This window comes from Sciurus vulgaris (assembly GCF_902686455.1).
Source record: "Sciurus vulgaris genome assembly, chromosome: 12".
In the NCBI taxonomy this organism is placed as follows: Eukaryota; Metazoa; Chordata; class Mammalia; order Rodentia; family Sciuridae; genus Sciurus; species Sciurus vulgaris.
The window spans coordinates 265,112-292,708 of record NC_136473.1 but is presented as its reverse complement, the minus strand read 5'-3'; the positions used below and the strand labels follow the sequence as shown (position 1 = coordinate 292,708).

The 27,597-nt window shown below is 56.3% G+C and overlaps 1 protein-coding gene across 1 annotated transcript; it reads left to right on the top strand.

Moving 5' to 3' along the window:
- The first annotated feature begins 189 nt into the window (after positions 1 to 189).
- ABCB10 (ATP binding cassette subfamily B member 10) lies at positions 190 to 25,054 on the top strand. Its single transcript, XM_079107775.1, has 13 exons — positions 190 to 816; positions 8,392 to 8,592; positions 9,479 to 9,681; positions 11,966 to 12,100; positions 12,765 to 12,911; positions 13,683 to 13,818; positions 15,183 to 15,278; positions 16,196 to 16,405; positions 18,324 to 18,403; positions 19,331 to 19,511; positions 21,684 to 21,727; positions 23,199 to 23,233; positions 23,601 to 25,054. The coding sequence occupies exons 1-13, from the start codon at positions 330 to 332 to the stop codon at positions 23,830 to 23,832; spliced, it is 2,187 nt and encodes a 728-aa protein (XP_078963901.1). The 5' UTR covers positions 190 to 329; the 3' UTR covers positions 23,833 to 25,054.
- Positions 25,055 to 27,597: the final 2,543 nt, after the last annotated feature.

Sequence of the window (27,597 nt, the reverse complement as noted above, 5' to 3'; positions counted from 1 at the left end):
CCCGGGGCCACACGCGAAGGACGCGGAGGCGCGACGGGGGTTCCTTGTAGTGCGCAGGCGCAGGCGCCCAGTCGCGCGGCCGGTGCGCGGCGCTGGCTGCCCAGCGGGGGCGCTCGGGGTGACTCGGGCCGGGGCCGCCCGGGGGTGGGCCGTGCTGCGGCAGCGGAGGCGGAGGCAGGCGCGGCCTGGGGGCGCCGGCCCGATGGGGCGGGTGACAGCGGCCGGGGAGGGGCGGGCGGCGCCGCGTCCACGCCCTTCGCTCCGGCCGGAGGGGTCCTCCGGCGCGCGGCGGGGCGGGCGAGTGAGGCACTCGGGTCGGACGCGGCGCCATGCGTGGCCCCCTTGCCTGGCCGCTGCTGCTGCTCACGCGGCGGGGCCCGGCCGCCCGCGCGCGGACGTCATCGGCCCACCAGTGGACCCGGGCCGCCCGGGCGTGGACCCCGGCCGCAGGCACCTGGACAGCGTCGGCCCATGAGTGGACCCGGGCTGCCCGCGTGTGGACCCCGGCCGCGCGCGCATGGACGTCGTCGGCCCAGGAGCGGACCCAGGCCGCCCGCGCCCCTGGTCTCCTGTCGGCGCGGCCGGGGCTGCCGGGCGGAGCGGGCCTTACTCGGGTCCCGGGGCGCTGGGCCGGCTCCCAGGGCGCCGGGCTCCAGGGCGGCCCCGCAGCGGCGGCACCAGCAAGGGCCGAAGCTGGGCGGCACCGACCGGCGGAGAGCCCGGGGGACGACTGGCGGACGCGTCCCGCTGTGACCGGGCGCTCGGAGATCCGGAAGCTGGTGGGGCTGGTGCGCCCGGAGCGCGGGAGGCTGGCAGGTAGGGAGCCGCGCCAGGAGGGGCCGCTGCGCTCGTTCGGGGACCGGCCGGCTGGGCGGGACTCCGTCGGGGCGGCGGAGCCTCGCAGGTGGCGGCGCCTGTTGGAGGGCTTGCTCTGGGCTCTCCGCGGCCTGGCGCGCCCTCTCCGCCACCGACTTCTTGGAAGCTTCTTCTTTGGTACCTTCTCCAAAAGAGCTGGGGTTTCCCTCTTTTTAAAAAGTTAATTCTGGAGCTGGAGCTGTGGCTCAGTGGTAGCGCGCTTTCCTAGCACGTGTGAGGCACTGGGTTCGATCCCAGCACCGCATAAAAATAACAGGTATTGTGTCCATTTACAACTAAAAAGTATTAGAAGAAAGAATTTAATAAAATAATTCTGCCAAAAATATACCTGCTTTGTACTAGCAGCATTTTTAGCATTTTGAAAACGTGACCCGGACTGGACTTGCTTAGCACGCACTCAGCCCAGGGAACCCCACACACCTCGGGGTCGCCCTGAGTGGTGAGTGGTGACCACCTGGCCAGGATTCCCAGGTGACTCTGGCCGAGAAACTGGACCTTATTCCACTGAACTGAGATCCAGCGGTTTAAAAAAAAACAAACAGAAATCAAAAGTTAATGGTTTTAGAAACAACATGCAAATTGACATTTAATTTATCATTTATTTTTGTGGAGGTGAGGATTGAACCCAGAGGTGCTCTTTTGCTGAAGTACATCGCCAGCCCTTTTTATTTTAATTTTGAGACAGGGTCTCACCAAGTTGCCCAGGCTGGCATTAAACTTCTGTCCTCCTGCCTCAGCCTCCCTCCTTCCTCAGCCTCTGGAGTGGCTGAGATTACTGATCAGCCTCCGCTTGTGTTAACAGTTCTCTGTGGCTCCTTTATAGCCATGGTTAGAGGGATGTCTAGACACAACTGGCAGGCAGAGATGGAGGGCCCTGCCCCTGCTGGGACTTCCAGCTTAGTGGGAAGAGACAGGGGAGGACATCTTCATGATCGGAGAGAAGGGCCTGTGAGGTTGTCCCTGCCACAAAATTCCTTTCTGGCAGTTCCTTGCTGTGAAAAGTGCCCTCCTGGGGGCAGAGTTGGGGTTCAGGTCAGACTTGCACTAGAAGGGAGCAGGCAGGTGCCACCTCTCATCTGCCACCCACTTGAACGTCTAGAGGGTTCTTGGTGTGCTTAAGTATGAAGAGTTATTTCAGAGTTCAGTTGATTGTTGTAGAATTTGATGGAAAAGAGCCTTCTTTTTTTTTGATACTGAGGATTAAATGCAGGGGTACTTGACCACATAGCCACATCCCCAGCCCTGTTTTGTATTTTATTTAGAGACTGGGTCTCACTGAGTTGCTTAGCACCTCATTTTTGCGAGACTGGCTTTGAACTCACCATCCTCCTACCTCAGCCTTCCCAGCCTCTGGGATTACAGGCATGCCCACCATGCCCAGTTTTAAATGAGTTTTGAGACAGGAGGTCTCTCTGGGCTGAGCTGTCCCACAGGCAGCTGTGTTCAGCTCTTATCATGTTGGGCCAAGAAGCAGCACCTTAGGACCAAATGGAGGACCAAATGACCCAGGCCCCTTGGGGCATCAGAAACGCGAGGGTCCCTGGGTCTGCCCAGAGCTCCTGTAAGCAGCTGAGGGTAAGTAGGGAAATCCAGTTTTGCTCTATTTCCAAAACATCAGTTGTCGGGGTTTTCAAGTATGGAGTGTGCTGGTGCCCCCTGGGCCAGCCCTGTCTGTCCTGTGACCGCCCTGTCACTCCCACGGTCCCCACCTGTCTGCTGGCAAGTTGTGAGGAGTGCTGTGGAGAAGCAAGGGCCGCCTCCTTCCTGTAAGAGCCTTGTGGTTGGCCTTGCTGAAATGCTGAACGGGCGATCTCAGAAGTAACCCGTGGTCTGCACACCAGTGTTCTCAAACAGCCTGTTTTACGTCATGAGGAATCATGGGAAGCCCTCGTTAGACCGCAGGGTTTCCTCAGACAGTGCCAGCCCTAACGTGTCTGGGCCCATCTGCGGTTGGTGTTTGGGGTCAGTGGGGCTTGCTGATTTCCCTAAGCACACCCTGGGATGTAGGCCATCTGAGTACCTTGGGTGTGGAGCAGTTATGGTCTTCAAGTTGAGAGAACAAGCAAGCCAAGATGAAAAGAAGGAATTCCGATGTGAATTTCTTAATTTTAGGGGAAAAAATTAAAAATCCCTATTCAAAAGTGTAGGTTTGACTGGGACTGAAGCTCAGTAGCAGAGTGCCTGCCTCACGCATTCAAGCCCTGGGTTCCATCCCAGCACCACGCACACCAGAAGTCGGTTCGTATTTGCGTAGAAACCCTGCCAGGCACCTTCAGCAGCTTGCCCAGCTTGCTTCTGCTGTGTGGTAAGGAGGCTTTGGTGCTAGCCGTTTGTGTCAGGAGCTGGAGCACCAGGGCCTGCCCCCGAGATGGTTGCAGGTGCTTGCTGGGCAGGGTTAGCTGTCTCTACTCCTCCAGGGGAACTGCTGGCCCCTGACTTGCTCTGCTGCTGCCATCTCTGTCACTTGGCAGAGAGGTGCTGAGCCTTCTGCACTGATAACTCTTCCTGTTATCGCCTTGGCCACAAGGAGCTTCGGGGGGCGTGGAGCCCAGGAGGAGAGGCTGTGTGCTACCAGATAGGGGCCTCCTGCATGCCTGGCAGATGGGGAGCCCCGGCTCAGTCCTGCGGTGAGTGTGGCCTCGGGTGCTGTGCTGCCAGAGGCACTTCTGGCCTGGAGGGCTTCCTGTGCAGCCTCTGCCCTTGGAGACCACCTGCCTCCCTCGGGGACACGCTCCTGGTGGCCCCTGTGTGTTCAGGTGGTGCCTGTCTGGAGAGCTCAGGGCCACTTCTCCCTGAATTATAAGGGGCTGTGAGGTGGGAGAGGGGGCCACTGGTGAGCCACTGCTGCAGCGAGCACAGTGAACACTGGCCACGCCACTGGGCATGGAGCCAGGGGAGGACAGGGAGTGCTCAGGGCACTGCTTCCTGGAGTCCAGACAGGGCAGGTTCCACCCAGGACAGGGCTCGAGGACAGGGAGGGCGAGCCATCCACATGGGGCACCTTCCAGGGTCACAGAAACCCATTTCAGAGAAAATGCTGGTCTTCCATAGCAGAGCTGTGAGCTATGTGACTGGCGTTGACCAAAGTGTAAAATACCTGTCAGGTTCTGAAAGGACAGAGAAGATCGTAAAGCATCTCACTAATTGTTTACGTCAATTGCATGCAAATGATGTTTTACATATATTGGGTTAACTGAAGTGCTATTTGACTTTATCTATTTTTAGATATCATTATTATTCTATGGTGCTGGGGATGGAGCCCAGAGCTGTGGCCCTGGCCCTGTTTCTCTTTTTGGAGGGGCGGGGTGCTAGGAGTTGAACCGTGGAGAACTTTACCACTGAGCCACATCCCCAGCCCTTTGTATTTTTTCTTTTGAGACAGGGTTTCGGTAACTTGTTTAGGGTCTCCCTAGGTTGCTGAGTCTGGCTTTGAACTCATGATCCTCCTGCCTCAGCCTCCGGAGCCACCAGAATTACAGATGCACATCCTATTCCTTTTTTTAATTGCGACTAGGAAACTGTTATGCGGATGCTCCCATGGTCTGCCTGGTGGCCCCATGCTGTTCTTGGGGCAGGTCTGTCCTCTGTGAGCAGGACATCAGCATGGGCACAGGCAGCAGGCGCACCGGGGCTCATCTGCAGATCCCTCCAGGAACCTGCGGAGTCTGCTGAGGCCTCCGCTCACCTGCTGTCTGTCCTCTGGCCCCTCGTGCCTTCCCTTCCCTCCCGCAGGCAGGACCCTGGCTTCCACCCTGTGCTCCTCCATACTCACCCCGTCCACGCAGTCTCCCAACAGCCTGAAAACCAGAGTGGCTCCCTCCCCAGCTGCCCTCCCCGCCAGCCCGGTCTCAGCCGGGCACTGCCGTGTGCCAGGCCCAGGCCTGGTGGGGCCATTCTTGCTCTGACACTGCTAAAGGTAATAGCCCAGTTTGTTTGCTGGAGGCCGCGCCCTGGGCCAGAGGCTTCCCAAATCTGTCTAGACTGTTCCTCTCAGCAGTTCCCGGGAAGGTGTTATTTGTATTGCCGTTTACAGAAAGAGAAACTGAGGCACAGAGGAGTTGAGCGGCCGGTGCAGAGTCGGATGACTCAGGGGAGAGCCAGGTCCGGGATCCTGCTGACCCTCCCTGGCTCCAAATCCTGTTCTCCTGAGAGCTGGGTCCGCCTGCGTCCACGCTGCTTCCCCCTCTGTCCCGAAGGCTCTTTCCTTTTGTCTTCGAATGCCGTGCTGCAGAGGGAACAGGAGAGGACCCCAGGGGCACCCTGGGAGAGGCAGGAGCTCTCTCAGGCAGGGCTGGGGAAGGAGAGGCCAATGGAGGAGTTTCACAAGGGCCTGGGATGCCAGTTAGATTGTCAGTGTCGGAGACAGTGACACCCTGCCACCATCACAGGATCCCGCCAGCCCAAAGCTGGAGAAATCTTTCACTTCCCTTACGTTTGACTTGTGATAGAACGAGGCAGGCAGCAGTGACGGGTGCTGCTGCGTATTCCAGGCCCGGTGCGTGGCATGCTCCTGTGGTCCTGGTCACTCGGAGGGCTGAGGCAGGAGGATGGCTGGAACCCAGGAGTGCAGGACCAGCCTGGGCAGCATAGTGAGGCCTGATCTCAAGCTGATCACACACACCAAAGAGATCTTTTCAAATGAATCAAAAGCAAGCCTGAGGGTGTGCGACCCTCCAGTGGGCTTGACTTCAGCCTCTCTCCTTCCTCTGTGTTGACCCACGACAGGGAGAACTCAGTCCAGCCCCGGGCACTCCATTCAGGAAGTGCAGATGCTCACTGCAAGTGAGAAGCCAGAGTGGTGGGGGAGACTGACCTTGGTGGCACCGTGCGGTAGTTCTGGGGGGTTCTGCACTGGTCCTGGGCTCCAGGACGGCTCTTCCCAGGCTGGGCCAAGGTAGGCCTGCTCTTTGCACTTGTAGCCCTGCTGGGCACTGTTGCCAGGTGCGTGGTGCTTTGAAAGGACACCTGGCCTTATGTCAAGGTGAACCGGCCTTGGCCAGCATCACGGCAGCCAGCTAGACTGCGGCTGGTTTTTAAACCAGTCCTCATGTTTTTGGCGAGGCGCAGGACAACTTCGGTCTGATGAGAGTTCGCTGCCTCCTTTGCCAAAGGTCAGTTGGCTCATTCACTCAACAGGTGTTGGTGAGCTTTCGTTTTGTGCCCGTCCCTGCAGTGGGGGCAGGGATAGCGGGGTGCAGGACAGGCCAAAGTTGTTATGTCCTGGTGGACGGACAGCAAGCCAGGGCACACTCAGAACGCCAGCAGGGGGCAGACGTGGGGACCAGAGGCAGGAGGAGGCAGCAGTGGGGCAGCAGAGCAGGCCCGCGGAGGGGACCTTAGGTGACATCCCTGGGCCAGGGCGCCCTGCTTCAGAGGCACGAATTTTTCCTGCACACCAGCTGCCCGGGGTCTGCCCACCACTCTCCATGAGCCCTGTGACCCGTGAGCACCAGCTGCCAGCCAGCAACGTCAGCTGGGTGCTTGGGCTCCTCTTCCCAGGGCCCTGTGGCTCTGTGTCCACCAGCATTCTTGCCAGGGACCCGCAGGCCCTAGTAGGTTCCTTAAGGGTGACGTGCACGCGGAGCGCCAAGCCTGAGGCACCGGCGGACAGGAAGCCCCCCCCGCACCCACCTGCCAAGGGCTGCTCTTGGATGGAACCTGGAGGCTGTTCCATACTACCCTTCTGCGGCGTCCTGCGTGTGAACTTGAAAGGTGGAGAAGTGAAAAAGCTGTACGTGTGTGTGACTGTGTCATGACAGATCCGTCGTCATGTACAACTGCAGGACCAGCGAGGAACGTGGGTGGAGCTGCGCACGCTCGGGCGTCTGTGTCCTGGACCTGCCCGGCCAGCACTGATCCCGGTGGAGGTCCCTCTCCATCCCTGCCAAGAGGCCTCATCCTCTGACCGCTGCACTGCACTCATCATTCATGAGATAACTGCTCTGAAGTAGATCTCATTTGCTCCCCGCTGACTGAGGATTAGGATGTTTTTATTCTTCTGCTGGTGTGAGCAGTGCCTTAGTGAACACTTTTGAATCTTCTTTTTTTTTTTTTAATTTTGGCCCTGGGGATTGAAACCAGGGGTGCTTCACCACTGAGCCGCATCCCTGATCCTTTTTATTTTTTGAGACAGAGCCTTGCTAAGTTACCTAGAGCCTCACTAAGTTGCTGAGGCTGGCCTCGAGCTTGCCATCCTCTTGCTCGGCCTCCCGAGTGTCTGTGATTTCAGGCAGGCACCCCTGCACCGCTGAGTCTTCATCTTTTTGCCTAGTGTGGAAGTGTGTCTGTAGTGTGTAGTGTGTCCCAGAGCTGGCATTGTGGGTCAAAGGCACAGTGCACTTGCGCTCTGAGGGCTGCAGGTCAGGCTCCTGTCCATCGAGATCGGGCCAATTGCATTCCCAGCAGTGGGAGGGCCTCACTCCTGCCCCTCCCAGCTTGGCTGGCATGCCCTCTGGCCTTGGCCGCAGTGGCAGGTCTCTGGTCCAGGCTTCACCGCCCTTCCTGAGAGACCCCAACCCTAGCTGAGGTACAGAGGATACCTAGGAAGAAATAGGCGTCCTCAGCTGCAGCAGAAGCACAGCCTGAGACGAGCACAAAGGCCAGGGTGGGGGAGGCCAGGACAGTGTCCTGCATGTCCTGGTTGGCTCTCAGCTATCCTGGTGAGGAAGGAAGGAGCAGACCAGAAACTCCTGTCTGTGAACAGTGCTGCCTCCCCGGCCGGCTCCCCATGGCCGGCTCCCCATGGCCAGCTCCCCTTGGCTGCCTCACATGGCTGGCTCTCCGTGGCCGACTCCCCATGGCCAGCTCCCCATGGCCACCTCCCATGACTGACTCTCTGTGACTGGCTCCCATGGCTGGCTCTCCGTGGCCGCCTCCCATGACTGACTCTCTGTGGCTGGCTCCCATGGCTGGCTCTCCGTGGCCGCCTCCCATGACTGACTCTCTGTGGCTGGCTCCCATGGCTGGCTCTCCGTGGCCGCCTCCCATGACTGTCTCTCTGTGACTGGCTCCATGGCTGGCCCCCGTGGTTGGCTCCCCATGGCCGGCTCCCCGTGGCTGGCTCCCCATGGCCGGCTCCCATGGCTGGCTCCCATGGCTGGCTCCCATGACTGGCCCCTGTGGCTGGCTCTCCATGGCTGCCTCCCATGACTGTCTCTCTGTGACTGGCTCCCATGGCTGGCCCCCGTGGCTGGCTCCCCGTGGCTGGCTCCCCATGGCTGGCCCCTGTGGCTGGCTCCCCATGGCCGGCTCCCCATGGCTGGCCCCTGTGGCTGGCTCCCCATGGCTGGTTCCCCGTGGCCACCTCCCATGACTGTCTCTCTGTGGCTGGCTCCCATGGCTGGCTCCCTGTGGCTGCTTTGCTGGTCCTCAGCCTGGAGTCTTTTGGTCCTTCCTGTGAGGCGGTGCCAAGTGGTGAAAGGGAGCAGCCTGGCCCCTGGGCTCGCCCTCAGTCTGGACATTGGGAAGGAGCCCCAGCAGCCAGCCTGCCCGCTGAGCTGAGCTTCTGTCTTCCAGCCGCCGTTGGGTTCCTGGCCGTGTCCAGCGTGGTCACCATGTCCGCCCCTTTCTTCCTGGGGAAGGTCATTGACGTCATCTATGCCGGCCCCACCGTGGACCACAGTGCCAGCCTGACCGACCTCTGCCTCGGGCTGACCTGCGTGTTTCTGTGTGGTGCTGCTGCCAACGCCGTCCGCGTCTACCTCATGCAGGCTTCCGGTAGGTCGCAGGCAGCGTGTCTTCCGGAGGAGGCCAGGCGCCCACCGGGCCAGCCCGGCTCTTCCCTCTGCCAGCGTCCCCCCCTCCTCCCCGGGCAGCAGATCCCAGCGTCAGCCAGAGCCCCAGGCTCTCCTCCTTCTCTCTGCCTAGTTGGGCTCAGCACGAAGGGAAACGCCATGGGGGTCTTACAGGAGGCTGGAGGACAAGGCCCTCGGTGGCAGGTTGGTGCCCTGGGCTTCAAGGACTGCACCCTGCCTTCTGCTCTGTGCTGTGTATCAGCTGGGGTGGCAACTTCACTGTATTTCTTCTGAGAAGTCAAGTTGCTAGCAGGCAGGAAAGCACCCCAACACTGACGCCAGGGCACCCCCTCCAGGGCTGTTGCTCCGCTCAGTTAATAGAACACCGCGTGGATAATTAACTAGTTCTCACACTGGGAAACTCTGGAAAGGGTTGCCAGGAAGGAGCAAAATTAGCTTTCAGAAATCAGTGTAATCACTGGGGCTGGTGGCGCACACCTGTAAACACAGCACCTGGGGAGACCGAGGCAGGAGCCTCGAGAGTTCAAGGCCAGCCTCAGCAACTTAATGAGACCCTGACTCAAAATGAAAAAAATTCAAATGATGGGGACGTAGCTCAGTGGTAAAGTGCCCCTGGGTTCAACCATCGGTACCAAAAAATAAATAAGAGAAAGCGAGAAATTCAACGTCCTCGAGCTTCCTCACGAGACCACCATGCGCCTCCTGTTTGTGGTGGTCTTGGTATCCCTGCCCCTCGTCAGCACCGGCAGCCCGTCCTGGGAGGAAGTCAGTGAAGGCCTGCACACCACCGTAGCTAGTGCCCTCCTGGCGACAGCAGTACCGCTGAGAGCCCTTCACTTGCTTTGCAGGTCAGCGTATTGTGAACAGGCTGCGCACCTCGCTGTTCTCCTCTGTTCTGAGGCAGGAGATTGCTTTCTTTGACAAGACTCGAACAGGAGAGTTGATCAACCGCCTCTCCTCGGACACTGCACTACTGGGGCGCTCAGTGACGGAAAACCTCTCGGACGGGCTCAGGGCTGGAGCCCAGGCCTCGGTGGGCGTTGGCATGATGGTGCGTGGGCTCCTCCTGGGACCTGCTGGCTGGTTGGGCTTGTCTGGGCCAGGCCTCTCCAGCACGAGGAGGTGGAGGCGAGCTGTCCTGGAGGCTGCAGAGGCAGGGATGCCTCTCCCTGCTGGGTTCCGCCTGCATCTTTCCAGAAGCATCTGCAGAACAGCCTCTCTTGATGTTGCTGGATTGTCTGAGAACTCGGCAGCCCTGGCAGCCCAGCAGCGGGAGGCAGGGGAGCCGGGACTGGCACGGGGAGATCCCGGCTTCTGCACGTGAGCCGCTGTGCTCTTGCCAGGGGCCTCTGCACCCTGGCCTTCCTGCCCTGGGTGACTGGCTCCCCTCGCTGCCAGGCAGAGTTTGTGCTCAGACCAGTGCTGCTGGCCTGAGGGCCGAGCATAAGCCTCGCCTGTGATCTTAGTGTTCTGGCCTTAGTGTTCTGGCCTCACTCAGAAAGCCGAAGGAAATAGGGCGGATTGTGACCTTGTTGTTTAACCCAGTGTGAATGAGTCTTATCACTTCAGTATGTAGTTCAGATCACAATCACTAACTTTATTTTGCTTTTTTCATATTATGACTCCAAAATCCATGTGTATTTTACACCTAAGGAACAATTCCATATGGATGCAAAATTTCCCTTGGTGATGCCTGATCCAGCTTTAGATTTCCTAAAACTTGCCATGGAAATAGTTTCACAGGCCCCAGGTTTGCACACGTACTTGAAAGCTTGCCGATAACTTAAATCAAGTCACCCTCAGTGGAACCAGCAGTTGGGTTTCCTCGTCACACCCGCCGCAGGTCACGAGCCCAGTGCCGCCTGAGGCTCTCGCTTTGATGGCAGTTCCCCAGTGGGGGTCTGAGGGCCACACCCTGTAACACTTTATCACAGAAAGAACAGTTTTGGTCTTCTTCTGTACCACGTGGCATCAGGGAGCGGTCAGAGCTGTTGCTGGAGCCGACCTGCTAGATCAGACTTGTGGGGTGGAAAACAGCTTTGAAATGTCGTGGTTTTACAGTTAAAGAGAAACAGACCTGGGTAAGACGCCCCTTCCCAGGTGCCTCGGGTAGTCCTGGGGCTGGGGGATGGCAGCTGGGGAGGCTCTGAACCTCGAGGGCGAGTCCGTGCAGCAAGCGGCCTGCGTGAAGGGCCTGACTGGTCCCCGGGTGCCACAGCTGAGCTCCACAGGCTTAGTGAGCTTCTAGAACCTCAGGGTCTGGAAGCTGTGATTCCAGGGTCATTCTGAGGCTTCTTCCCCGGGCCTTCGGTGGCCAGCATCTTGCTATGTGTTCACAGGAGAGAGCTGCCCCTCCCAGCAAGCATGCTGCCCCAGCCTGGGCGCCACCCCAGGCCTCTTCGGGCCTGGTTACTTCCCTAAGCCCCATCCCCACCCAGCTACCTGGGGGTTAGGGCTCCCACCCAGGAGTTTGGGGTGGACGCAAACTTCCAACCTCAGTGGGCCTCTCGCAGGGCATTGTCCAGATCTGTGCTCAGGTCTGGAGGAGCAGTGGGCTTTGTTCCCCCTGAACGGGACTGGGGTCCCCTAGGTAGGTCACCCCATGGGAGCAGATATTGCCCACATCACCCTGCCGTTTTCTCTCTGCTCTGCCTTGGCAAATGCCCCTTTCCAGTGCTGGGACCCTGGTTAGTCATCAGGACATTTATTAAGCCTGGACGCAGAGCAAGGCCCAAGGGTGGTCCTGGCTCACCCCAGTCCTGGGGACTCCTGTGGCCTGTGCCTCCCCCCCCGGAGGACACACAGGATGTGAGCTGTTCCCGAGCCTGTGGGTGTCTGGGGGACCTTGAGCATGCTGCTCCTCCTCAAGGCCTGTGTCCTGCTCGCCTCTGGGTGGGTGGGGCTCCTGAGCCCAGGTGGCCTCTGCGTGTGCCCCTCTACCTCCTCGCCCAGCTCCACCTTGCCGGCCAGGCGTCTGCCCGGTGCTGGATGGTGCTCGCTGTGTGGGTGCCCAGCAGGAGTTGGCGTTGGAGGGTGGAGTTAGGAGTTCCGGGTGCAAAAACAGCTGTGCACGGCAGATCCAGCCATCGTGTCCCCACTGCTGGGTGGACGTGCTTGGGGTTGGCCTGAGGATGAGCTTCCTGTCTTTCTCCATCAGCTCTCTGCCACATCACTTCTGTGTGACATTCGTGGGGCTTCATGAAGATTAAAGATGTCTGCAAAGCTCTCCCCAAACAGGTGGCCGGCCTGGGGCCAGCAGTCAAGCGGCTTCCCTGGCACAGGGTCGGGGAGAGGACTGTGGCTGCGCCTAACAGGCATCTCCTGCATTTCCCCAGTTTTTCGTCTCGCCTGCCCTGGCCACCTTTGTCCTGAGCGTGGTGCCTCCGATGTCCATCCTTGCGGTGGCTTATGGGCGATACCTGAGGAGCCTGTCCAAAGCCACACAGGACTCTCTGGCGCAAGCCACACAGGTAATGGCCTGCCCATGCTGTGGTGTCCAGCAAGGAGCCAGAGGGCAGAGCTCTTCCTTTCCTCACGTCAGACCCCGTCCCAGATATAGCCATCGGCCTCTGTGGTCACCCCCCAACGTTGAAGTGTCCAGCTTGACCTGACGCTGCTGAGCCTCTCACGTCTTGCCATTGGTGTCCCTGACAGGACCAAAAAGCTAGTCGTGTTCTGGAAATAGTTTCTAGATGACACCATACACTTCATTAAGTCAATAAGCTAGCTCTGCAGTGCCGTGCACAACCATGTTTGTAAAAAATAAAAATGGCTTAAGTTTTCATGTTATGAAGCCATGCTTGCTTATCGTTGGAAGAATGTGAAAATACACTGAGGAAAGAGAAAAGTGTGGGTGACCCTGCTTCAGGGTTGATGCCATCAGTGTTTTGAAGTCTGTCTCTTTTCCTGTCTGTGCTGCCCTGCTGTCCTGTCAGTCATCTGGCTCTGTCTGTCCATCTGTCTGGGGTGGTTTCTGTGCTTGGTCCTGTAGTCTTCTCCCGGCCCAGCTGGGTTTCATGAGTGATGATGTTTTAAATAAGACTCCTGTTGATAGTGTTTAAATGAGAATCCATTTTGGTTTGCTTCCAGACTGCAGTGTGCCCCTCTCTCTGTAACGTGCCTGTGTCCTTGCAGCTGGCCGAGGAGCGCATTGGCAACATCAGAACCGTGCGAGCCTTTGGGAAAGAGCTGACTGAGGTGGAGAAATACTCCCACAGGGTGGACCGCGTCATGCAGTTGGCAAGGAAGGAGGCCTTCGCTCGGGCTGGCTTCTTCGGAGCAGTAAGTGGATCATTCTGGAAGGAGTGGGAAGGCAGGTGGTAGGATTGTGAGAGATGTTTATTCTGTGGCTCTTGACACAGTAGAACATATTTAGTCACTATCAGGAAAACGGGTAAATACTGTTAGGAGGAGGTGGCCTGGGCAGGTCCGGCTGGTTCTCAGGGTGAGCCCCACCCAGGCACCCCTGCTCTGTGGCTCCTCATTCTCCAGACCTGGGCCTGGGCTGGGCCAGCAATCTGTTTGAACAGGCTCCGGGTCATTCTGATGCAGGTGAATTTGAGATCTACTAAGGATTGACCCAGAAAACCTCAGTGCCGTTCCAGCAGGAAGTGTGAGAACTCAGTTGCCATGAACTCATTCCAGGCGTGTGTCCAAACTGGAAAGAACTTCAGGGGTGATTTGGTGATTGCCACAGTTGACATGGAAACAGGGCCCAGAGAAGGCCACCCTTGTCAGAGAGCCCGCACCGCATGAGGGTCAAGCAGAGCACCAGGGCCAGCCGCAGTGCAGAGACCCTGCATCAGATGCAGGGGTGAGGGAGGGGTCCTTGGCCTTCCCTGGCAAGCTGAGCAGATGGAGTGGAACGGGAGCCAGGTGACTGACTCAGCACCTGGGTTTTTGTTGTCAATATTGTTTCCATATTTGAAACATTGTTTTGTTTGAAACCCAGATGAAATTTAAAGTCTGGAAAGGGAATCAGAGGCCTGGTCCCTGCCTTTGGCTCCCAAAGAAGCCCTTGGTTGTCCCTGACTCTGTCTCCTCCTCCGGAAGACAGGGCTGTCTGGGAACCTGATCGTGCTGTCTGTCCTGTACAAGGGAGGACTGCTGATGGGGGCCGCCCACATGACGGTGGGGGAGCTCTCTTCCTTCCTCATGTATGCCTTCTGGGTTGGACTGAGCATTGGAGGTACGTAAGTTAAATAATTGGGGATTTACGAATTGAAAATCAGACTTTCACCAAAACTGGGAAATACCCTAAGATGCAAGTCACACCAGCCTTAGGGCACTACCCGGCAGTGTGGGGTCATTGCCCCTCTATATGCCTGCCCATGGGGGCTGCTGCTGCCCAGCCTTGGGAGAGAGCACCATCCCACAAATTGCTAGCCTAGGAAAAGATCAGTCTGTCTGTCCTGCATGTGTGTGAACGTGTGTCACTTTGGCACCAGCGTAAAAGCACCCTGAGTGAAGTTGTCATTCAGTCGGGCAGGCTGTGTTTTGGACAACAGTACTTTGTCCCATGAGTCTTCACAGGGTTTCCGCCCAAGTCTGCAGCTTGTCCTACTCTGCTGGCAGTGACCTGGCAGAGCAGAAGTGGCCTGCACCTTTGCTGCTCCCTCAGAGCCCCCACGCAGGGCCCATACTTCTAGGAGTCCGATTCTGCATTCTGCACTTAGGTCTGTGGTTCATTCTGATCTCAAGAAGGGTGCGAGGCCTCTCCCTGCCCTGGCTTCTGCCTGAAGAGGCTGTGTGACATGCAGCCATTGGGTCTGCATCGTGTGGCCCGAGTTTCTTTCTCACAAACAGGTTAACTGTGCTTGTGGGGTCTGCTTTGGCCTGGTGCACTTTTAATGCACCCGAAGGTTACAGCCTCCGGTGTCTTACACAAACATCCAAACACCACAGGCAGAATATTCACATTGCATTTTTTCAGCATCCTTACTGAGGAAAAAGGCTGTAAAGACACGTTCTCATATTCGACACAGACCGCTGAACTTGGAGTTGAAGCCATTAGCTAGGTTGTGATTCAGAGATGACTAGAAATGGAACTGGCAAGATGGTGGGCACGCGGAGACTCCTTCCAGCTGTCAGGCTTGAAGTGAGGCTGTGGGCTGTCTTCAAGCTGCCTGCTTCGCATCCCCCTGGTGGGGTGAACTCGTGTTCCTCTGGAGCCTTGTCCGACGGAGCAGTTCCCCTGCCTACAAGGGCTGCCCCTCGGGGTGATTAGTGTGGCTGGGTGTATCTGTGAATCCCCGACCAAACTTTAAATCCGTCTTAGAAATCAGTGAAGCCAGGGCTGGGCTGGGCTCAGTGGAGAGCGCTCCCTGGCACACGCGAGGCCCTGGGTTCCGTACTCAGCACCACATAAGAAATAAAATAACTGAAAAAAGAAAAAAGAAAGAAAAAGAAACCAGCAAACTGGAGGAGAGGCCAGAGAGCTGGTGTGAGGGGATGGTGAGGAGGCCCGTACCCCTGCCCCAGGAGGGGTGGCAGGCTTCACCTGGACAGAGCAGCAGTGGCCCTCCCGTGCTGATGGGCGCTTCTCTCCTGCAGGTCTGAGCTCTTTCTACTCGGAGCTGATGAAGGGCCTGGGTGCCGGCAGCCGACTCTGGGAGCTCCTGGAGAGGCGGCCCCAGCTCCCTGTTGACGGTGGGTGTGGAACCAGCCTGCTCTCTGTTGGGGTTGAGCCAGTCTGGCTTTAGATGGTCCAGCACCACCACTAGGACACGGTCCCTATGCACAGCAGGGGGAGGGTCAGGCTTCATATGCAGGGGACAAGGAAAGATGGCCACTGCAGGGCACCATCCCTGGATGTGTGGCCGCTGACCTCAGTAGAAGGGCCCCAGACAGGTCACCAGGTGGACGTGAGTGCTGGGGTTGGGGGAACAGGCCAGACCTAACATTTAAAAGACCGCACTTCTTGGTTCTTGGGGACCTGCCTCTGAGCAGCTGGAGCCTCCGCCTTCCTTGTGGGCAGTTCCTGTGGCCTTGGGCCTGGACCAGCTCACAGACTCAGCAGACTTGTCAGAGGATCACTCTCCACTCTCGTGGGCTCCTGGGCACCGTGGCGTGGGCAGGTCCAGCAAGTCGGGTGCTCTCCAGTGTGAGAGCCAGACACGCACCCCACGAGAGGCTGAGCCCAGTCTCCCCGCCAGGGCTAGTGTCGCCGGCAGAGCAGACCTCCGACCCATGTTGTGCAGGGTGTCGATTCAGGGTGGAGGTGACACTGTGCAGCAGGAGCAGCAGGCTGGGCAAGGCCAGTAGGTCTAAAGCAGACTGCTGAGACGCTAGATCTCAACTCACACTGCTGGCCCAGGCAGGCTGCCCTGTGTGGCCCCAAGACCTCAGAAAAGTTGAACTCTCGGCCATAGATCAAACGAGCCTATATACACATGGGGTCACATTCGTAGCTGGTGCAGGTGGACATGAGGCCAACCTTGGAGGCAGGCCTGCACCTTTGTGCCCTGGGTGTGTCCCCCAGGCGGCTGTGGAAGGTCCCCCATCCCCTGTCCATCTTCAGACAAGTTTGGTTTTGCTGAAGTACCTGTGTCCCTCCTGTGTTTCAGAGGGGGTCACTTTACATGAGAAGAGCTTCCAAGGTGCCTTGCAGTTTAAGAATGTGCACTTTGCCTATCCGGCTCGTCCAGAGGTGCCCATATTTCAGGACTTCAGCCTTTCCATCCCAGCAGGCTCTGTCACAGCTCTGGTTGGCCCAAGTGGTTCTGGCAAATCGACCGTGGTCTCGCTCCTCCTGCGACTGTATGACCCCCTTTCTGGTAAGTGGCCACCGTGCAGTGGGCAAGGGCACCCTCCTGACCATGCAGAGGCCCAGGTGCTCCATGCCAGCAGCTCCTTCTAGGCAAGAGCTCCCTCAAGCAGGAGGCATTCTTGGTTGTCCAGGTTTCGTTTCCCCTTTTCAAGCCCTGAACTCCACCGGCTCCCCATGTACCCTCCCCTAGGAGCAGATGGGGAGGCAGGAGAGGCGGTGCCCACAGCCAGGGAAGACCCCTGGGGGCTGCAGGCGCCCCTCACAGCTGCACTTCTCTTCCATGCGTGCTGGGCACAGGAGCCCAGGGAGCCCCAGAGGCCTCAGGATGCTCCTGCCTGTGGGTGTGCATTGGTCAGGGGAAAAGGCTTGGCTTGGCGATCGGTGATTCACACCCATCTGACAGCCCTGTTGAAATGTTTTGAACTAGGAGGGATTTTCTTATTGGATTTTTGTTTGTTTTTGGTTACCAGGGATTGAACTTAGTGGCACTTAACCACTGAGCCACACCCCCATCCCTTTCTGTATTTTTATTTAGAGACCGGGTCTCACTGAGTTTCTTAGGGCCTCACTAAGTTGCTGAGACTGGCTTTGAACTCCAGATCCTCCTGCCTCAGCCTCCTGAGCCACTGGGATTACAGGCATGTGCCACCATACCTGGCTTGTCATTCTGGTTTTAATTTTACTTTTGACTGAATTAGAACATCTTTAAGAGCAAAAGCACATGATTCTACTTTTTTACATCCTTCCCAGATTCAATAATCAGTGTGTTTCTCTTTGGATTTGGATTGAAAAAATGTTTGTCTACAAGTAAACGAGTGTCAGTGAGCAGAGTCAGGACCTCACCAAGAGTTTCTCGACTTCACCAAGAGTTCCTTGTCTAGCACTTTTGTTTAAGCTGCGTGCAGCCAGTGAGGTGCTGGGTGCACACTTGGCGGGCAGATCCTGGCTGGAGAAGCACCTCCTGCCCTGGGGGAATCGCACTGTTTGCCTCCAGAGCCGCTATTGGGGTTCCCTCTTGACTTGCTAGAAAGTTCTGAGTTTAAGCAGTCCTAGCCAAGTAGATGCAAATCAAATCAAAATTGGTTGAGGCTCTGGTTTCTTGCCAGAGTAAATAGATCACAGTTGAGGGAACTGCGCCTGAGCCTCTCCCAGCCCTTGTCCTGCGTGTGCACAAGCACCCCTGGGTTTCCAGCTGGCCCAAGCTCCACAGCTCTACTGAGGAGGAACTGTGTTCCGTGTCATTAGGAGTCAGCACTGAGCACCCTCAGTGCATGGAGTGACTTCTGCTAGTGAGGGCTGGGGTGGGCCTCTGATCGTGCAAGATCTCTGCTGTGGTGTGGGTCAGGCTCTTAGTGGCAGCAGATTCCCCTCCACCAGGTTTATGCAGAGGGGACATTTTAAGAAGCAATAAGAGCTCAAAAGTCACTGGCAGGGCTGGCAGAACAGATTCTGGGCTGCATTTCCAGGACTCTGGTATCTCTGCCTCAGAACCAGGGGAGGCTCAAGGCCACTGCAGGTGCTGGCAGGTCAGGAGGCTCTGGGACCAGGCGCTACTGTCAGCACTGCGTCCCTGCTCACTGTGGGTCAGCAGTGGACGAGCCTGCCCTCTGCCCTGCAGATCTCTTTTGACTCAAGGCCCCTCCTTGGGTGCCTGATTGTGGGGCCTCAAGTCACCAGGCCCGGAGGAGCTACCGGCCAGGTGGGCCCAGTAGGGTGAACTGGCCTGGCTCTTTGCCCACTGGGAGGGAGCCCTAGACTTGGCCACCCAGAAGGCCCTCTTAGATCTGAGATTTGCGTGCTGGTTGGGCTCCACTCAGGACTGTTGTTGAGCTTTGCAAAGCTGCACCTGGAACTCCCACCGGGCACCATCTGTGCTTTAGCCGTCGGCTGCCCGTTGCTGAGTGACTTTGTTCTCCCCCTGCAAGGAGCTGTCCTTCTCGATGGCCATGACATCCGCCAGCTAAACCCGGCCTGGCTGAGATCCAAGATTGGGACAGTCAGTCAGGTGAGAAGAGGCCTCTGTCCATCCCTCGCCCTTTGAAGCTGCTTCTGCCCCGCTTTTTCTGGACCTCGCAGCTCTCGAGAGAGGACAAGCTTCCAGGCTGCCGGGCTCGTCCTGCGGCACTTGCTGCTGCCTCCCGGGCGCGGCCTGTTGAAGCAGTGGCCTCATCCAGGCGTGGGCTGGCGCTTCTCTGGAACGTGCACAGTCTGGAGGATGCAGCGTGATGCAGATGCTCTCAGGGGCTCATCCCCAAGCCCCACGTCATCGCCAACTAGTCTCTCTGTGTGACGGGTTTCCGGGATAAGCAGGCAAAGGCCCCTCGTGAGAAGCTCAGGTTCCACAGCAGACATGACTGTGGTATTGCCCCTTGGATGAGTTTCTCCCATGGCTGTTTGGGACAGGGACATTTGGCCAAGGGGGTTGTGTGCCATGTCGTGGGCTCCACAGACGCACCTGTGCCTATTTCTGCCTGCTCTGGGCTGGGGCAGGTGGCCCAGTGATGGGTGCCAGCCCGGGTGGTGGGCACTGGAGAGAAGCCACAGGCAGCCTCTCTTTTGGACCCCTCCACTCACTGCCAGGATGTGCTCCTGGGAGGAGGAGGCGCCCCTCTGCCCTCAGTGGGAGCAGCTGGGAGTGCGTGGACTGGATCCTCCAGGGTTGGGTGGCCCAGGGATGGCGGCTGCAGGCTCTTGTGGTGGGGTCTCATCTGCAGCATGGTGAGGACTGCAGGTGCTCAGGTCAGGCCGGTTCAGGGAGCTTGCAGAGTGCTGGGGAGCTCGAGCAGAAAGAGGACGTGGGCAAGAGGAGAGCCCTGTCCTCTGTGCCCGAGAGCCACGCCTTGGCTCTAACTGCTGTGCAGAGTCCACTGCACTTGGGCGTGTTTGAAGTCTGCCTTGGGATTTGTGACAAACACTTTGTTCCAACTTGTAGGAGCCAGTTTTGTTTTCTTGCTCTATCGCTGAGAACATCGCTTATGGCGCCGACTGCCCTTCCTTGGTGACGGTGGAGCAGGTGGAGAGGGCTGCGGAGGCCGCCAATGCTGCGTCCTTCATTCGGAACTTCCCTCAAGCCTTCCACACTGTGGTGGGGGAGAAGGGCGTGCTGCTGTCAGGTGGGCCTGCTGTTTTGCGCGTTGGCCTCACAGGTGCCCTGCTCCCTGGCCTCAGACTGCGTCACTGTCATGGGCCAGGTGGCCTCTTCAGAGCCATGGGCAGAACCTCGTGGCCTCTCACTTCACAGTCTCCCTCTCCTTGTGCCCCGGAGTTGTCCCAGCAGCAGTTGGACAGTGCTCAGCCCCGTAAGCTTTCTTCTCATCTGAGAAAAGATGTTTGCAGCTGGAGACTCAGAACTGCAGGAAGCAGGGCAGCCGTGAGGTGGGCAGGTGGTCTGCCCGCAGACGTAGAGATGCAAAGCTGGCATGGGAAGCGCTCTTACTCCCCAGCTTGTGCCCTGGAGATGAGACCAGGGGCTGAGGAACCTTCCATAATCGACCTCAGAGCAAGCGGTTCAGGTTTCATGGGCTACACATCAACCTGTTCATGTTTTCCTGCTTTGGCTTTTTTGAATAACCCTTTTCAAACTGGAAAAGCACTCAACTGAGGGCTGTGTAAACACAGGCCCAGTGCAGACTGGCCTGTGGGCCTGCCTGACAGCCCCCAGCCTGCAGGCAGCGCTGGCCCATCCCTGTGGGCCCAGACCTATCCAGCACCCCGAGGTATGTCAGCGCCACATTCCAGGAGAGAAAGATAATTTGTTCTGTGTTGCTTTAGAATGCAGAAGAAGGACCCGTGAGTACAACTGAAAGGGCAATAAAGTTTTTGGATAAACAAAAGTTTTTTTTCCTCTCATCACAAATATCCAAGCAAGTCTTCTCCAGAAGTGCTGAGCTCCCTGCTGGGAGCGCCCAGGCCCCCGGGTGTGCAGCCTCAGGCTAGGCCAGGGCAGTGGTCCTGTCCTTCTCTAAACATTGGCTGGAAGAGGGGCCACAGAGCACCAAAAATGAAAGTCAGTGTACCGTGCGTGACTCCTGTAACCAAAGGCACGAGTGAGCAGGTGGGTTTTGGACTTTCCAGGGTAAAATCACACCTTGCCTTGTGACAATGACCAGCTGCCATCCAGGGCTCTGAAACCTTCCCTGGGCTGGTTTAAAAGTTTCAGCTGCACAGGGAGGCGTGGCCCAGCAGGGGGATGTGAAGCTCGACCCACACACCAGTCACCTGCTCCTGGGACCAGCTTCTGCATGACCATCCCTCCTGCAGGTTCTAAGCTCTACTTTATAACACAATAAGCCCTGACTCCAGCCCACCCTGTGTCCTGGGAGGACGGGACGCCCAGCAGTGGGCACCTGCACACTGACTGTACCCAGGACACCTCCGAGCACAGGTAGCCCACAGCCAGCTGCTCCAGGGACTGGCCCTGGTCAAGAGAGGGCCATCCTGGTGTCCTTGAGTACTGGCCTCAATGAGGGGCCGGGTCCAGGGCCACCATGGTGTCGGTTACTGGTGGTGAAATTCTGGATGAGGTGGTCCGCTCCTCAGAGTCAGCCAGAAAGGAGTGCTCTTGTTACCAAAAGCCAGTACCCACGTCGGGAGGAGAGTCCTGGGGTTTGTGAGCACCAGGTGGGAAGGAGTCCTGGAGGAAGGCAGACAGGCAGGGGATGGCCAGACCTCCAGCCCACCCCTCCCACATCCACCATGTGCACCCTACTCTGAGTGCAGTTTGAACTTTGAGGGGCACGTAGCCTTCAGCCTCTCCCACTGCTGCCCACGTGTGCGAGGGTAGGGAGGCCAAGGGACCAGAGAGTGAGGGCCAGTGACGGCTGGAGCCGTGGGGCGCAGCTGCCCTTCACTGCAGACATTTCCAGTGCCATCCAGAAGCCTCACCCATTGGAGCCCTGTCCTGCTAGGGAGCAGAGCCATCCCCACTGTGCTGGTCAGGCCTGGGCCTGCTGCCTACTGACCCTGAGACCTGGTCCTACCTGTGCCTCAGTCTTTCCTCTGTAAAGTGGGAGTGACGTGGGGTCCACCTTGTAAGGTGACGCGTTTAGAAGATGCCTGGTGGGTGGGGGTCCTCAGGGACAGCTGTGATAAAAGTCATTGCTAGTAATCCTGAGACTGATGGGAAGACAAGCTATTTTAAAAACAGGTCTCTCTTCTCCCCTCTACCCCAGCTGCGGCTGGCTGGAGAAGTCACCTCCACCCAGCCACCAGCCTCATCAGGAAAGTGCAGTCTTAGAGTTTTTGTTAAGATTTTTTTTGTTTTGTTTTGTTTTGTTTTGGGCCAGGTGGACAGAAACAGCGGATTGCTATTGCCCGGGCCCTGCTTAAGGTAAGCTTGAAGCCACCTGACTGGGTTTTGGTGGCTGGTTTTAACTGTACACCTTGCAGTTTGTGGTTCACCATTTTTCTTCCTTACTTTTATGCTTATGGGGAGGGTGGGTATGTGGCTGAACATTCTCATGGAGGGCAAGCAGGCCATGTCCAGGCTCAACATGGGCTTCCTGGCTGCTGGGAGCCGGCCTGGATGTGGGGCTGTCAGGGAGAGCAGAGCAGCACATGGCTTCCTCAAGACGCATCTGCACAGTGAGCCTCACTCAGGGCACCCAGCACATGTTGAGTCCATGTCCAGCGGTGCAGAGCTGAGGTCCAGGTGACCTCAGACAGGGAAGGGCCACGCTGGCTACAGCTCAGCTAGCTGCCCTGGAGGACAGATTCTCCTCAGCGTATGGCGAGTTTTAAAGGCAGCTTCGCTGAAGCACTATCTCCATCCCACTGTACTTCTCAGGGACTTGGTAAATTTAGTTGGTTCAACACCAAAGCCCACTTCAGAGCGTTTCTGTCACTGGGAGTCCCTGCTGCACAGCTGCTGTCACCCTGCCCACCCCCAGTCCCCGGACACCCGGATCCACTTCCGTGTGTCTGGACTTGATCTTCTGGACATTCAGGACAATGACATCAGAGAGCTCGTGGCTTCAGCGTGGCTGCTTTGACCCACAGTGACTGAGAGGTCCCTCCCAGTGTCGCCCATTCAGAGCCGGTTCCCTTCTGTTGCTAACTCTGATTTGTCCTATCTGATTTGGGGTCTTTTCCCGCTTGGTCTGTTGCCTTACCTGACTTGGGGTCTTTTCCCCTTTGGGCAAGTTTGGGTCATGTAGCAAGTGGCACTGCCTTTTCCCATCCTGCAGACAGACTCTTGGCAAAGCTAGACCCCCGTGTGCTGTGCCTCGGTCTGCTCACGCGCCTGTTCTGTGTGGGCTGGTGTTCCTAGCTGCTGCTGGCAGGATCTGGAGAGCGCAGACCACACCTCACTCATGTTGGGTCCCCCGCCTCACTCTGTTTCCGGCAGGGTAAATCTGGTGTGGGCAGTTCAGTCTGGTGATGACCGTGGCCCTGGCTTGAGCTGATCTACAGCTTCCTTGTCACCAGCTACCCAGACACTGGAGTCTGTGCCCACATGCTGCCCAGTTTATGCACTTACAGTTGACTTGGTGGTTTCCAGAGCTGTGCATCTGTCACCACAGTGGATTTTAGAGCTTCTCATTGTCCTAGATGGTGCTCCTCACACCTCCGCTGTGCACACCCCTCCTCTCTCCCTCCACTGATCTGCCCCTGTCCTCCGTGCATCTGTCCTGGACATTGCCCGTGGGTGGAACCATGCCAGTGTGGTCCCTTCCTGAGCGTGAAGCTCCAAGGTCCACCCACGTTGTGGCACTTGTCAGGTGTGGCTCTGTTTTGTTACTGAGAGCTTGTAGTTTCTACTAAAACCATTTTTTCTTTTCTTTTAAATATTTTTCCTTCAGAACCCCAAAATTCTTCTCCTGGATGAAGCGACCAGGTGAGGATGAATGCATGTGTGGGGCTGTGTTCTGCACATTCCTGTACCCCAGGCTGTCCCACCGCAGGAGGGGACCCTGCACCGTGAAGTGACACAGTCTGAGCCAGCAATGCCAGTCGAGAGGCCAGGGCAGAGAGGCAGGAGTGGGCGCCCCACTCTGCTCAGACAGCCCGGGTTGGGCCCTGGCCCCCGTGGTCGGCTCCTGGGGGCCACGGTTCTGCTTGGATGTGGTGTGGTTCCCGAGGGGGGGTCCTGCCCGCCTCCTGCTGTGTCCTCGGGTCAGAGTAGAAGTTCCCTGTCCGGGGCCCCGGGGCTGCGTGTGCCCATGGCACTAACGTCTCTACTTGCTCCCACTGCCCTGAACCAGCGCGCTGGATGCAGAGAATGAGCACCTTGTGCAGGAGGCTCTGGATCGACTGATGGAGGGCAGGACGGTGTTAGTCATTGCTCACCGCCTGTCTACCATCAAGAATGCTGATGTTGTCGCTGTTCTTGACCATGGAAAAATCGCCGAGCATGGGAAGCATGAAGAACTGCTTTCAAGGCCAAATGGGATGTACAGAAGACTAATGGACAGACAGAGCTTCTCTGCAGCCTGAGACGCAGCGCCCGGGGCACCAAGCCCAGGGACTCTGTGCAGAGGGAACGAGAGACTGATGAAATCTGCAACCTGCACTTCAGGATACTTGAAGTATGTCTGTTTCCCCAAAGTTCGTAGAATGTTGTTTTGAAATGTCCCTGTCCTCAAGACTGCTCGTCAGCGTCTTAGTGAGTGACCTTCTCAGTGTCCACCACGCCGGGCCTTCTCCCGGCTCCGACTCTCCTTCTGTCGCGGTGCTGTGCTCAGGGTCACCCAGCGCCTCGTGTTCCTTTGCCTGCCTTCTAGAGTCATGCCGTTGGGAAAGACGGCTTCTGAAGGGAATTATGAATGAAGAGCCATGACTGTGGACCAGTTTAGAACACACCGTGACCCAGGCCTCCTCTCACTGGGCAGGGCAGCAAAACTCTGGGCCTTCACTGTGTCTGGAACAGAGAAGCAGAGCTCCTGGCAGACAGCGGCGGTGAGCGTGGGGTAGAGGAGAGGAGAGGAAGGCTCGCCGGCGGCCCGCTTCAGAGGCGGGAGTTCCCGCACGTGTGATCCTGGAGTGAACGTCTGCACGTGTGTGGTTTCCAACATCTTGGCACCTGGAGGCCTGACTAGTTTTAAGAAGGGAAGGAAGCTGTTCCTCGAATGGGAATGCTTCGAGTTCTTTGTTCACGCGTTTCTCTGAGTACTCTTGGGCAAGGCACGGCCTGCCGGGTACCACCAAGGAAGAGGGATGAAGGCGAGCTTCACACTTCAGTTGGATGAGACATACATTTGAAAATTATCTGTCAAAAGCTTATGATCCCCAAACTAAAATTTATAGTTTTTATAATACTTTTGAAATTTCATGAATACAGCTAAAATCTGAATAACATGGCTGTAATTTTCAGCCGTAAGATGTTTGAAGAAAGTTCGAAAGCCCTGCTGCTCTGCAGAACCAGGAATCTTCTATGGTGGCACTGTCCTGGGAGGACACCACAGGTCCGCTTCCCATATTTATGGGCATAGTTTTTTGTTCACCGGAATGTCTCAGTTCCTGAAACAAAGCAGCAGCCACCGAGTTTGCCATGTTCTGATTTGCCCTGGTAACTTGTGGTTGCCTCAAGAAAAAATGCTTTTGCTGCATCAGTGACGTGGAGGCTGAGTCGTTGAGCTGGCATGAATTGGAAGCTCCCTGTGCCCCGACGTGCCTCAGTCCCTGTCCTCCTAGAAGAAGCTGCCCGTTTCAGCAGAGGCAGGGAATTTAATGATGAATACAGTGGATTCAAAGGATGAGTGAATGTGGTGTTTTTGAGTTAATAAACAGTGCCTCTGTGACAGTCATTTAGTAAGCTTCGTGTGTATTCTCTGCAGTTTGCTTTTTCAGTGTTGTTCCCAGAAGACAGACGGAACACAAGCCTAGCTCAGGTGCGGGGGACTCTCTTTGCTCCACATAGGTATTTACAAGATTGAGTTTGATGATTATTTTTGCTTTCTAATATAGAATGTTTGGCGTTTTTTTAACTTTTTTTTTTTTTTTTTGTATTGAACCCAGGGTGTACCACCAGCGATTTTTATTTTTTATTTTGAGACAGAGACTTGCTGAGTTGCTGAAGCTGGCTTCAAACTTGCCATCCTCCTGCCTCTGTCTCCAAGTCCTGTGGATACAGAGGTGCACTGCTGCACCTAGCTTGTTCATGTCTCTTTTTTCTCAGTTGTAGACGAACACAATACCTTTGTTTTATTTATTTATTTTTATGTGGTGCTGAGGATCAAACCCAGTGCCTCACACATGCTAGGCAAGTGTCTGCCCCTGAGCCACAGCCCCAGCCCTTGTTCATGTCTCTCAGTAACATTTAATATGATTAATATCATATTAAAATATGTAGTGAACTTTATCTGTCACTTCTATAACTTTGTACCGCATGAAGTTTCTTACTAAAACTTGCTATGGAGATTCAGGAATAAATAAAAATTTAACAAATGTAGAAAGGCAAGTCATAATGTGAATTGAAAGCACACACAATCCCTTTCCTTCCTTCCTTACTGAAGACTGTTAATGTTGTCACTTCTGTGCTACTTATAAATATTTTGTCTACTTGCTTCAGTTCAGTGAGAGTCCTGTGCCCCGTCAGGACCTGTGGGCACGATGAGTTACCAATGCCTGGGTACCACGTTTCCCCCAGGGTGTATGCACATCTCCAGAAGCAACGCTCTGGCAGTCCTGCAGGTGAGACGGTCGCCTGTTGTCCCCCATCCCAGAGCGGCAGACGAGCATGGCAGGCCGTGAATCAATGTAGTGTTGTAGGAGTGCACAGTCTCGGGCAGCATGGGGACGCACAGTGCCCAAGCAGCAGCAGCTGGCCACGTGTGCGTTCAAGCCTGCTGGACGCCTTACCTTTCATCCCACATGCTTGCAGAGTGCTTGGAGGACGTGGAACCAGTTTAGAAAAGAAAGCGAATGTCATCTGAGCTCTGACAGGCACAGTGAGAATTTCACCCTGCTGAGCTTGCGTCTTGCACGACCTCCAGGGCTCATCTCTTTGGGCAGGCTCTCCCCTGACCTTGGGCCCTCAAGTTCCTAGGAAATAATCACAAGTTAGACCATCATACAGTCAGCCAAACCCCTGGAGGTAGACTTTTTATAGAGCAGGGCTCCATTTGGGAAAATCTATTTTGTTCCCAAAAAATGCCAAGCTGATAAAAAAATAAATAAAAACAAATGTAAATGTTACAAAGCAGTTAAGTATATAAATGAAGGATTATGAGAACGACAATATCTATGTTCCTTTGGGGTGTGCTTCTGCATCTGAGGCACCGAGAGTCCATTTGGCAAACCCTGAGTGCCCCCTTGGTTGGGCCTGTGCCCCATGCTGCCTGCACCCACCTCTCAGAGCCAGAGCTGGGGTCAGCAAGCTGCCCTGCCACCTGTGTTTTTATGACCTGCAAATTAAGGATGGATCTTAGTTTCGAAAGGTTGAAAAAAATCAAAAGAATAATATTTCACAATACATTAAACATATAAGAAATTCAAATTTTAGTGCCCATAAGTAAAGTCTTACTGGAGCACAGCTGTACCTGTCCATGTAGGAGTCATTCACAGCTCTTTTGCCCTACAATTGCAGAAGGGAGTGGCCATGAGACTGTTGGGCCTGCAGGTGGAGATGCTGCCCCCAGACCTAGTGGAGAGTATGTGTTCTGCACTACTGGAAGGACTTCCACACTGAAATCCAGCCACTGGGTTTTACTGCAGTCAGTGAGGGTCAGGTGAATGCCTGCAAACATCTGGACGTGGACGATCTCCTGCCTTTCCATTCCAGCATCTGTTACCAGCCTGCTGAGGCTGGGACCTGACAGTTCTACCTGCCTGCAGAAAACAGTTCTGGCTGCGTCCTTGTTGTCGATGCAGTGACCAGTGCCACATGAATCGATGTTTGGTCTTAATTGCAAAGGCACAAAGGGGAGGGACATCTGCATGGAAGCTGAGGTTGGGCCCACACACAGGGCTGTCTGAACGGATGAGGCACATTTCTCTTAATAGAATCAAAGTGGCATAGACTGCACGTTTTCTTCCCATCCTAGGCTCATGGCTGAGGCCCTTATAAAAAAAGACTGATTTACTGCGGGGGCGCCTGGCGTATAGAACTCATGCCAAGGGAATGTGCCTAGCGGATAACAGTCCATGCCAGAGGTTGGAAACTTCCTCTGGAAGATGTTGGCAAGGACTCGTCGTAAGTTGGGCTCTGCTAAGGCTTTCCCTGGAAGACGCTGGCAAGGACTCGTCGTAAGTTGAGTAAAG